Below are 13,019 nucleotides of genomic sequence, written 5' to 3' on the forward strand. Positions count from 1 at the left end.
TCTGAGGGAAAGAACTCACAGGTGTGTGATGACATTTGTGCTTTGGGCAAGCAAGGAACCCAGACCTAATTACACCTGCTTCCTGGTCTGACTGAGAAGATGTTAACAAATGAACAGCACCAGGGCCCTTGGAAAGAAGCTGACGTTTCCAATGCTCTCTCATCCTGAATTCGCCGCCCCCTCAAATGTAAAAGTGTGAAAATATTTAAGAAGTGTATTCAGAGACCAAACCCTTACATCCCTTCATCCAAGGTCCCTGATATGTGAACAACAGTCTAGGTACATTTAGTCCCTTCAGCTCTTTAGAGGGATATGTTCATATATACATATGAATACTTCTGAGTCTGATGTGAGCACACTGTCTCCTGTGTAAACCCGAGCTCCGGAGACAGGAGGGTAGACATATTGGTTTGTTTTCTGAGGAACGAATTGAGACAGATACACACAGACAACATTTTGCCCACCCAAGTGAGCCACCAGTCAGAGTCTCCCATCCCTTTAAGAAGACTAGATCTTTCCCGGCTTCTGTCTCCCCAGTGGACTCCTGCAGCAAAGAGCAAAGTTGCCTGGCTCATTGGGCTCAGTGATGAGGAGGAGGGTTGATTAGAGAATGCTGCCTTGGGTGGGCGCTGAGATAACACGCGCGCGCCAGAGTGCGCTGTGGGTCCTTGTCCTTAACCCTTCTCTCTGAGCAGCTGGATCAGCCGTGCTGCAGTGCCCTGGAACCCCGATGCTGACTGCCCAGGGCTCCCGAAACTTTGCTTGGTTGTGGGCATAAAGCAGAGCTGACAGGCGGGTTCAAGGAACGCACTAGGAGAGTGTTAGGGGAGGGACCCTTCAGCACCCCAGGTTCCTAGCTTAGGAGCGCCACCAGCAACGGTGCAGCGGCAAAGGGGAGCTGTCCCTTCAGCACCACGAACCTCCAACGACCTGGCATTGAGAAGCAGGAGGCTGGGCAACAGGCGGGGAGCTGTCCGTTCAGCACCACGGACCTCAGCCCTCCGACGCAAGTGGCCGGCCCCCGCCCCAGGACTCTCCCTTTTCTCCAGTTTGCGCGGGGGTGTGGAGAGCAGGCGGAGAGCTTTCCTGGGAGGCTGGGGAAGCAGTGAACACTCTTCTCAGCGACTCGCCTCCCAGAAGAGCTATTTTTTGCCATCCGCCCTCACCCCCAGCACACGCGCTTGCACACACGCACGCACGCGCGCGCACACACACAAACACACACACTCACACACACATACACACGCACGCACACACATACACACGTACACACACACACACACGCACACACACACACACACATACACGCTCACACACCAGACCTCTCTGGGTTTCTTTTGCCTTGAGTCTTCCGGGGCTGTGAGAAACCAGGCGCATCTCAACCCAAGCTGGCAGCTCCGAGCTCCGAAGCCATGCCCTGCACAAACGCTAGTCCTCACCAAGCTCCTGAGGAATGAAAGCAACCCAGGAATCCTCTGACCGCGGCAGTGATGTGGACCAACCCCCTGGAGCCCGCACCCTCCCGAGGGCCATAGAGGACTCGGGGAACTGGAGAGAGCTCAAGACAGGAAATCCCAGCTTTCCCAAAGTCCCCGTGGATGCTGACAAAAGGAGATCCGGATTTTTGGAAGAGGCCGTCCTAGGTTACCCAGCTGCAGAGTGATTCTCCCGTCTGTCACTGAATCTACCCCTCCAACCCCCAGCCGTTCAGAGTACCATGAAGAATTATGAGGATGTGTGACAGAGGTATCCAGATGTTGATCACCACTGTAGGAGCCTTTGCAGCTTTTAGTTTAATGACCATTGCAGTGGGCACGGACTACTGGCTATATTCCAGAGGTGTGTGCAGGACTAAATCTACAAGTGACAATGAAACCAGCAGGAAGAATGAAGAAGTAATGACCCACTCCGGGTTGTGGAGGACCTGCTGCTTGGAAGGTAGTTACAAATTCCTCTCACTGGCTCTGAATGATCTGCTTCTAGTGTCCTGACGTGTGTTGGGGGAAAAATAGAGGCAATGAAGGGGAAGAAAAATAGTTTAAATTGTTGTTGGAAATGTGCGAGTGTCCAGACTATGCTTCCACTGAAGCTGGTGCTGTGTGGATGGAAGGGTTGGGTCTTGTTGATTGTTTTTGGTCTAAGCTAAATGTGATGTGATTTTGTAACACTCTTAAGCACCTTCTGCAGTTGAGAAAGCTTCTAATCTCGAATCTCTAGGCATGTTGTACACTGCTTGATTCTCTGTCTAGAGAAGGAGACTTTGGATTTGTTTAATTGCATTTTGGTGAATGGGGGTTATTAAGGAGCAGAAGGAGAGAAGACAGGAAGGTGCTGAGGAACTGATCTAACCTGGGGCAATCTGGTCTGTTTTTTTTTTTAATTTTTTAATCAATAAAAGCTTACCAGCTTCTTCTGAGTTTTGTCCAACTAGACATTGTCATGAACTTCCTTTGTTAACTTATACTAGGGAACAATATGTAAACCCCAACTTCCACACCCCTACATCTAAAGAAAATGTCTGTGAATAAGTGTTCATTATTTAGGCTCAAAATAAAACTGAAGTCTTGATGTTTGCTATCCACCTGACTTCATTCATAAATCACGCCCATCACCAGCAAATGTATTTCCTTGACATTTAGACAAGACTGACTCCAAGAATTGCCTCTCATTGCTTCTAATTTTAAAAATTAGAGGATTTGTTCTAAATTATAATGAGACAGGCAGGCCATTTTTAGAATGTGAAGCTCTTAGGTAGCCTATGTCAGTACTAAACTTGCTTCACTGCTCAAAGAGTGACTGTCAGTTTCAATGAACGATACCTGGGTATCACGAGGAGTGAAAAAATAACGAAGAAAATCAAAGCTTTATGAACTTGTTACCTAAGGGAGCCACTAGATTAAAAGGCCACTAAGAAGGGATTTTATTTGTCTGCTTGGTTGATTTTTGTTATTTCTGTGGCTTCCAGGAAGTCACTGGAGTTTATCACAGTAGTCAAGAAAATACAGGCTTCCTTCCCTCCCCTCAATCTCCCTTGGTTCCTCCCCCTGCATTCCCTGTGGCATTTCTCAGGGTTTCTTGGGAACTCGAATTTATGTAAATGACTTGGGAAATAATGCTATGACATCACTTGCTAGTGTAATATTGCATCATTCTCTGGCCTCCTTCCCACGTCCTGATGCTCTGAACTCTCTTGACTATAGCGCCACTACAGTTGCTTCTGTTTCCAACACAGATTTGCAACTGGTGGGAAACCCAGGAGGGGAAGGGCTACTTCATGTGAAGTCAGTAAACCCAAGTAATGCTGCAAATGGTCTCTATACTCCTAGCTAAGGTATTTGTCCCTTTTAACTCTCAGTTAACCCAAGAAATGACTGATTTGGAATCAATAGTCTTGAGTTAGGACTACTCAGGCTTACACTGTAGCCAGTATACTGACAGAAATTCTAAAATGTGCTTATTTCTGACCATTTGCAGTTGGGTAGCATGAGGTCATTCACCTTGGAGAAATTCCACCATTCCCTTTGCTGTGCTGTCAATTATGAATCAAATCAGTTTTGCAATGCTGTGATTGGTATATATGATGATGCCTACCTACATAGGTGGCATTAAAAAAAAAAACAGGTTCTTTCCCAGCCAAAATCATACATAAGTATATCAGATTCAGTCATTTATAGTCATTCTGCCTCTTGGAAATATTCTGGAAATGTAAAATTAAACACTGATACTGACATTCTTCACCCTGCCTTACTTATTTAAAAGTCTGTCAAGATAAAATCAGGGCCTACATTTTCTGGACCTTTCCTCAAACCCTCATAAAAAGCATTTCCTCTTCTTTCCAACATGCTACTCTGTGCCTACAGTTCATGCATGGGACCAAAGCCTCAACTGAGTGTTCCATCGCTTGAGTGGGGTAACTGAGAAAGGAAATTGGGGAAGAATTAGAGGGAGTGAAGATGTGTTCTTGGGCTAGTCAGTTCTTTTGAAAAAAACTTGTTGGAGTCTTTCTATAGCTTTTCTCAGCTAAATCTTATATTTTGAAGCATTCTCTTCGGTAAGATACATAAACCATTGTGAATCTGAAAAGTTTTTACCATCTAGATGGGCCTGGCTAAAATTTGAAGCCAAGATTCTTCTTAATGGAGTGAACACATCAAGTGCTCAAGAAATTTGCAAGAGCCTCTGTTTTCTGCATGGTAAGACACATGCAGCAGACAGTATATATTCTAAGATTTCCATCTTCTGTGAGGATGAAGATAAATAACCATCTCTATTCACTAGCTCCTCTCTGTCTCAGAACAGCAACATTCTCATCTTCTGGCTCTTTGAACATCAAAGGACCTATGTAGGGAGTATTTTAGATCATTTTTTCTTACATATAATTGAGAAGAGTCTTTTTTTCATACTTTAAGAGCCACAAGACAATGTGACTATTTTGCCCCAAATAGGGAAATACTCAGGAGGGACTTGACAGCTGTATGCAAACCTATGAAAGGCTGTCATTTGGAAGAGAGATTTAAAATGTTCTTTGTGGCCTCAAGGGAGTCAGTGTTTTACCTAAACATAAATAACTAGCCATCATTGGGTCGGAAGCTTCCAGCAATAATGAGTCCTCTAACAGCAGAAGTATTCAAGTCTATAATAATAATAATAATAATAATAATAATAATAATATCAATTATCTCCAAACTTGGCTAGTCACTGGAATCTCATGAATAGGTTTTAAAAAATAAACTATGAGACTCCACAACTACATTCCAGGCCTCCATAGGTCTGTGGTACATCCCTCGAATCTAAATTTTCTAAAAGTCCTTCAAGAAATTATGGTGTTAGAGTCCACATGTGATGAATGTTTACAGTGTCCCTGGGGATGACTGTGCATGCTCATGAGGACCAGGGCAAGAGATGCTTACTTCTATCTTGTCACCCTAGGACCCAGCACAGTGTCATTTATACTCAGCCCTTGCTATGTTGTAGTACCGTTTTCAGTATTTTGAACAGTTGGGTTTTTCATCTTCAGAGGAGCTCAGGGATACAAGGGACTGTCATTACCCTCACCTTATAGATTGGAAAACTGAGGCTGGGAGAAGTTCCATAATTTGCTCAAGGTCATACACCTAAACTTCGCAGGTCATATGTAACCTAAAACCTGCAGCTTCTCAGATCATTGCTAGAGAGCCTGAGTTCATGCTTTAGCAGCTGATTTGCTGCCGGTACAAACACTGACTAGCGAGAATGCCCAGACACATGGTTTTTTTCCATTCAGAAGTCTCAGATCTGAAAACACTCAGCTTATCTGTGCATCGATGGAAGGGATGCAGGAGCCACCAGACAAGAACAAACTCAGAGCAGCAAAAGATGCACTTTGAATGAGAAACCAATCAACCTATACAGAGACACCCACAGCAAGAAATCCAAGCAATTGCCTGACTCATTATCTGGAAAGCAGGCAAGGCATTCACAATGCCCCAACCTGATGCATGCTTTCAAAGGCAGTCTGTGAATTTGAATGAAAATGTGTTCAGTAGTCATCTCTCTCATTAAAAATAAATAAATAAAATAAAGCCCTAGATCCAAGCAAAGCATTGCATGTAGATGGTGGAGGGGCCACTAGCCTAGCAATAAAGAACACTGGATACTAATCACATTTTTATCCCTAAGAGTCATGTAAATTGTTCATGCTGCTTTCTTCCCTTAGACTTCAGTTTACTGAGTTCTAAGATAAGACCTTTAGATGAGGCTAAGAAACTATAAGTCCACTGTCCATGTGGCCTTTCCAGGTCATGCAAAGTGTGAAGAAAGCTTATCATACTCTTTTACCCAAGTTGTATGGTAGACAACAACAGTATATTTAGAGAGACGTGATGACCAGACTTTAGTCTCAATGTTTGTGGCTGTAGATGGTAGTGGGGACTGTACCAAGTTGGAGAGACCATCTAAAGAACAACTGTTATTTGTCTTGAATTGAGTTTGACTCTGGAGAAATGTGTATCAATCTAAAGGTCTTACCTTAGAACTGAGTAAACTGAAATTCAAGGGAGAAAAGCAACATGAACAATAAGGTAGGTAAAGAAGAGCCAAGCATGGGGCAGGGGATGGCTCAATAGGTTAAATGTTTGTTACATAAATGTCTGGACCAGTGTTGAGATACCTCCACCATGTAAGTGCTAAGTCATTACGGCAGACTACTTGTGATCCTGGCAAACACAGATTTTCAGAGCAATCTGGATAATTACGCTGGCTGAGTTGGGAAACTGGAGGCTCAGGTGAGAGACCCTGACTCACCATATAGGGTGGAGAGCAACCAACTACAGACTCTGGTCTTCACATATGCACACACATACATGTGCACACATAAACACACATACAGATACACATACATATGTAACCATAGGTACATACATACACATAACCATGAGAATATACATAAAAAGAAGAGAAAAGATCAAGGAAAAATCAGGCATTAAAAGCATTTGAATTTTAAAATACAAGCAAATAGTTCACCTTTTAAACACATGGACTCACCCAAACTACTTACATTGTAGCTTAATTTTGTCCATAGGTTGCCAGTTTTGAACCCTAAAAATTACCTAAATGGTCTTTGAAATCAAATTTCTATTTTCATATTCAGTTCATGAATTACTCTGTATAACTCATTTAAAAGGCTTTGGATATTAAGAAAAAAAAGCTTACTCAGGATTATAACTTAGGGAACTTCAAATCGAGGAAAGGAAGTTCAATAAACTGCTGTTTCTACTGCAGATGGGCCTGAATGACACCAAACATCTGGCTGAGAACTGAAAAAAAAATTGCAGCCATTAGAAGTTCCCCCATATTTCCAAATCTGCAGATGGCTGATTTTTTTTTCAGCCAGATGGGGTTCCAGCTTTATTTATGTGTTCAGAATCTTTCAGGGAAGCTGCAAAGATGCAGTTGAGGAAGAAGACAAAGGAGGGGGATTGTTGACTATGTCCTTTGTGCCAAGCCCTATGCTAGACGCCTGCAAATATGTCAATGCACACTTTTCCTATCTTATATCACGGGACAGAATGCAACCTCTGTAGGTACTGGGGTCTTACACTCTCTGTGTCCTTAGAGCTTAGAGACAGTTGCTTCTCCTTCATTCCTAGATCTCACATGTCATATTATCTAAGCCATAGCACAGAACAAGCTAGAGATCTTCCTGACTCTCTACTTCTGGCCTTTCTGGTACTTTTCATTCTTACTTCTCATCCATAAACCCAAGAGTCAAAAGCAAGAAGAAAGTGGGCCAGAGTCATAAGGTAGGATTCAAGTAAGTGACCTCAGCTGTGCCTGTTGGTTGAGTTAGGACTGGGTAGGTGGTAGAGGTCAGAACAGGAACCTAAGCTCCCCACCACTGCTGAAGCCACTCTACCCATTCCTGAGACCTCAAGGATTTCCTCAAATCCATGAAGTAAAGAGTAAAAGCCTGTTGGACATTTTGGTTGACACAGTACAGAAGTAACTGATGTAGCTGATAGAAAACGTAATGCTCAGAGGCCCAGTCACTTCCGCAGTTAGTAAATGGTTTGCAGGTAGAAAATAGGATGCACCTGACTCCTACTATTCACCTTGAGTCGTGACCCTGCTCCAGCCATGGAAACTGTCCATCTTGTAGCCTGGTCTTGTGCTCAGCTCACTGATCAACATTTCAGTCCCAGATGTGCCCTCCTTGAACAAAGCCCTCAGGCATCTTCTTCCTACCTCAGACAGCATTCTGTCTCCTCGTTCTGTGGTCCCATCTCAGACAGGAAATCCCTTTGTTGGTTTTGTTACTTGAAATTGTATTCTCTGGAGTACCAGAAAGACTGCCCACTCACACTCCAAGACTGGCCAATTATTGGTATTATGTGTTGAGAAATGCACTCAGATCCAGTGACTATATGTTTATTTAGTTCAAAAATTGGGGAAATGAACAAAAATGTCTATTCAGGAGCCGTGCAAATGATTCCTGGTCAGTAGAAATAGGTAACACCAAATGTAGTGGCTTAAGCTTTCCAGCACGTTGATCAGCTTTTACATTTAACTTTACAATCTTATTTCTGTTACTGGCAATTTTGTTACTCGAAAAAAAATTACCTCCTCTGTTAAACCAGTTTTATCATTCTGCTGGTTGAGTTGAATTCTTACCGTTGAGTTGAATAAAACTTGACATCAGCCAACTACGTAAGTTAGGAGAAGTGTGCTTTTAATAGTTTGAAAGTTATACTTTGCAATGTGGACGCACTTCCAAATGAAAACAGTGTTAAAGAGAAGCTTTAAAAAAAATACCACGGTTGATTTCTTTTTCTTTGTCCTGGACATCCTAAGAGACATATTGTTCTGCTATAGAAAACAATCTCATCTTTAGCAACAGCTCCAAGAGTACAGTGCTATAGCAAAGGTCTGGAGTCTTACCTGGGTCCCATCTTTCAGTAGATGTGGAATCTTGGGGGTGGCTGAACCTCTGGTTGTCTCCTTACCAGATGTATTACTATACAAATGCTATCACCAAAATGATGCCAGATAGAAGCAACTTAAGGGAGAAAAAGCTTATTTTGGAACACAGTTTCAGAGCGTTCGATCTGTCAGTCATTGCTTGGCCCCAGCCCCAGGCATTTGGGCAGGAGATGGGTCAGTGAAAACAAATGCAGAGAACAGTTGTACACAACATAGCAGACAGGAATAAAGTGGCAGGAATCAGGAACTAGGGATCACCTTCAAAGGCCTCCTCTAGGGAACTAGTTCTACCAGCCAGAGGTCTAAATATTCCAAGGACTCCCCCAAATGGTGCATCCTGTTGCTGAGTAAACATTCAGAATATGTTCAGAGGCATTTCAGATTCGAAGTGTGGTTCCTGCCTGTCAAAAACAGCAAGCCTTTTTCAACCTCTTCCTTTGCAGTTTCTGTGGTTCTGTCAATAATATGTTGGCTTATTAGTGCCTGATTTGTTCATGTTTGCTTTAAGATGGCAAGCTAGCTTTCTTATGTCACTGTTCCTTCCTTCTAGTGCGTGTGGTCCTTCCATGAGTTACCTTGGGCTCTAAGAAGAATCATTCACAACATACAAGGACATGTAGGGAAAAGAGAGGCTAGTATTTCACCTCTGGTTTGGATATGTATTAGGCAGCATTTGTACATGTGTCAACCTTAGCAAGGAGGTTGAGAGGAAACAACCATGTTGAAAGAGCACATGACAATGGGCAACCTGTTTGGGATAACAAGGTTCTGTAAGTTGAAGGAAGCTTGGGCATCTTACTAGAGAAAGATGTTCATTAGCTGGAAAGCTCTTGTCCCATCTGCACAATGCTTTCAAGAAGTCACATTACCTGAGTTCTTTTGACTGGGGGCCCAGCAGGGACTGTATGTCAGCTCCCAATCCAATCACCGCTCATGCTCCTTCATACAGAACTGAAACTATCTACTAGGAGAAGAGGCTTTAAAAATAGTTACAGGGGCTGGAGAGATGGCTCAGTGGTTAAGAGGTCTGCTCTTCCAGAGGCCCTGAGCTCAATTCCCAGCAACCACATGGTGGCTCACAACCATCTGCAATGGGGTCCAATGCCCTCTTCTGCTGTGTCTGTACTCAGATACATAAAATAAATCAATCTTTAAAAAATAATCTAAAAAATTAGTTACAGGGTACCGTGCTGGCAACTGAAGTCTCAGCAGCGTGGGGCTCAGCCAGTGGTAGGAGCCAAGGTGAGATGGGCAAGCACAGTCTAAAGTTAGTCATTTCACATCAAAGAAGCATGTTACTGAGAAGGTCCCTAAGGCCCTCCAATAGATGCCTGTGCCTTCGTAAGAAAGCCAACATATAGGGTCTTACCACTCAAGCGTTAGCTAGACAAGCACTGACAACAATGAGCTAAGGAGAAGTGTTGGTTTCTTCTCTCTTAGTGCTCTGGACATGGTTCCTTAAAGGGCGTGGGATTGCTGCTGTTGGGAAACAAGGCTCTGCTACCCCCTCAAAAAGGAGAGCCACTGGAAGTTTAAAAATATATGCAGGTGAAGGAAAATTCAAGGGTTGACCAGCACTTACCCCCAAATCATGCACATGACCAGCTTTATCTAGAAGCTCTCCACCCCTAGACAGATTTATCTGTAGTCCTATACCCTGGGTCACATGAAGTGGCCTACCTCCAAGGAACACGTGTTCCTTCTTCCTGACATTGGTAATTGGGTGGGATGCTGTTGGCAAGCCTGTGGGATCCACCTGCTTCCAAGAAAGGAGTAGAAGAATGAACTCCAACAATCCTTGAAGGCAGTCACAAGAAAGCAGTACAAATAGCAGCTGACACTGAGCAATCACCTTCCATATGCCAAGTTACTATTATTGTGTCAGGCTGTGTGCTCATTTTCCTAGCCACCCCCTGAATGTTTGTTTATTTATCTGTTTAACAGCAGACTTACAGTATTTAAGCAGTGTTCTACTCAAGCATTTAACAAGTATCACTTGGTTCTCATGACTTCGTCAGAAAATAGATAGTACTGTTATCCACGTCATCTAGACTTCCATACAAAGCTGGGATTCAAGTCCTCCCATCTGCTGTCTCTCATTAATTATGCGCCAGGCACTTGGATACGCAGTATAAACAAGATCAGCTGATTATCCTAAAAGCCAGTCTACTGATAGCCTTTCTGTGCCATCAGCAAGGAGACAGAGGCTCAACAAGACGAAGTCATTTGCACAGAGCCTCAGCCCTGGGAGCTGGTAGGGATACAAGGCACAGACCCACACAGATCTCTGCACTGTCTGCCCCTAGTAAAAAGCCCAGACCTGGCAGGATGCGTTTCTTCCACTCGCTTTGTCAGGGAAAGCCTAATGTCAATCACTAGCACACAACCGTCCAATGGCTGCAAATATCATGATAAGTCTTAATGCTGGGGATGAGGATGTGGCTCGGTCAGCCAAGTGTCTGATGTTCAAGCGTGAGGAACTGGATTTGGATCCACAGCACCATGTAAAGGAGCCATGAGTGGTGGTGGAAGTCAATAATACCAGTGTTGGGGAGGTAGGCACAGGCAAGTCCTATAGCTCACTGGTCAGCTAGTCTTGTTGAGTTAGTGAGACCCAGGTTCCATGAGAGACCCTGCTTCCAGAGAAAGAGAGAGTGAGAAAGAGAGAGAGAGAGAGAGAGAGAGAGAGAGAGAGAGAGAGAGAGAGGGATACCTTGACATCCACCCCTGGCCACCACACCCACACATCTGTGTGTGAGTGTGCACACACGTGAGCATATACAGATGTGCCGCATATAAACACAATGTTAAGAGTCACCAATTTTGATTATAAATCTAGAAGGCAATGCCAAGGAAAAGAAAAGGTAAAAACCAACAGGGTTTCAACACCATAGCACTGGGCTATGAAGAAACATCCCTCCACAGAACCAGTGCCATTTCCCTTTCAAAGGAAACATGGGGCATTTGGAAGTAAGAAGCACGAGGAGACTGACCAGATGCTGTGGGCACAAGCTATGAGCCACACCTCCCACTGCGTCCACACTGGAGCTTGAGGCTTGTTGCATCGGGATACTATTAGATTCTTGACTGTCCCCTTTACTGAGGATTAAACTTTGGACACATCACTGATTTGACTCCTTTGAGCTTTAAATGCAGTGTCAGGCAGACATCAGCTTTTGGCCAGTTTCTCATGAAGCACTTAGAAGGGTTCAGCCATCTTAGAAGAACACCAGACAGCAGACCAATATACCACCAAGCTCTATTCTGACTGATTTGGGGCAAGAGTGAGCCAAAACCAGGCAGCTGGGATAAGACAAAGGGTAGGCATGTCCTAACACCACCGTTTTATCATTTAATTTGAATGTTAGAAGAAACGTCATCCAAGTACTCTGGCCACCACATTCCCAGGAACCACCAGCTTAGCCACAGAGCCCAGTGTGTAGTATATAATCACAAAATATACATTAAGCTCACTGAAGGCTGGAGAGTAATTTGATCAGCTCAAGCTTCTAGTGTGCCTGTGCTAATCACCAACAGTGGCTGAGCAGTTTTGTTAGCCTGGCTAGCCAGCAAGCTCCAGGATCTGCCTGTCCACTCCACTCCCCACAATCAGTGTTAGGGTTACAGGCACACACCACTGTGTTCCAAATTCATGTGGCTGCTGAGAGTCTGAACACAGGTCCTCTTGCTTGTGCAGAAAGCACTTTGCCTATTTCGTTGCCTGCTAAGCCCTAGATGTTTGATTCTTAATTGCCTATGAACCGCCCTCTGAATAGTACATCCAGTACCCCAGCCATGAGGTCTCACAATCCAGTAGCTCTCAGTCTGAGAGGCATGGCTCTCCTGACTCTGTGATCTCTGTGCCGTCATCTGCTGTCCTCTATGTTGTCCTGGGACGTAATGCAGCTCTCCAACGGTCTCATCTTCAAGCTCTCTCAATATTCTGGGTGCCAACTTGGGGAAGGATAAAAGAAAAGTAAATCCATGCTGTGTGGACATATTGCATACACACCCAGCAGACACTGTTTGTGTCCCCCATGCCTGAGTCTCTCAGTGTATTTGTTACCTGCACATGTAGGGGCTGGCATCACCACCACTCTGCATCCTGTAGCATATGCTGTTTGGAGTCGTTCATTTCTGTCCTAGAAATACAATGATACATACTTATTAAATTAAAGTAAGATTCGAGAAATCATGGGTACCTCCCACTACCCCATCCATTACAAAAATTCTCCTGTCCCTCATGGAAGTTAGTTCAGAGGAGTCACTGTAGACGCACATTTAAAACAGATCCTCTCAACTCCTTGAAAAGTACAGGGCATAGAACCAAACAGCTGTTTATTAGTAGACAATAATGCTTTGTTTTCAAAGTATTACTTTTTACCAAAGAGGAATCTGTTTGTGGTCAAAATGCTCTAAGTCTTTAGCAAATAAGAAAAAACTATATCAAGAAGTAATGGTGTTAGCCGGAGTTAAAGGTGTGCTGTGTGGGGCTGGAATAACCCCCTTCTGTGTTCTCTCTCTCTCTCTCTCTCTCTCTCTCTCTCTCTCTCTCTCTCTCT

General features: G+C 43.9%; 1 protein-coding gene across 1 annotated transcript in view; it reads left to right on the forward strand.

Annotated features, from left to right (window-relative positions):
- Positions 1-1,276: 1,276 nt before the first annotated feature.
- Positions 1,277-13,019, forward strand: part of Cacng3 (calcium voltage-gated channel auxiliary subunit gamma 3) — a 92,043-nt gene continuing 80,300 nt past the window's right edge. Inside the window, exon 1 of the mRNA XM_028764258.1 lies at positions 1,277-1,938. Coding sequence (XP_028620091.1) covers positions 1,728-1,938 — 211 coding nt within the window. The 5' untranslated portion in view covers positions 1,277-1,727. The remainder of the gene's footprint in view (positions 1,939-13,019) is intronic.

The sequence above is a fragment of the Grammomys surdaster genome, unplaced genomic scaffold, assembly GCF_004785775.1.
Source record: "Grammomys surdaster isolate TR1022 unplaced genomic scaffold, NIH_TR_1.0 142, whole genome shotgun sequence".
Taxonomy (NCBI): Eukaryota; Metazoa; Chordata; class Mammalia; order Rodentia; family Muridae; genus Grammomys; species Grammomys surdaster.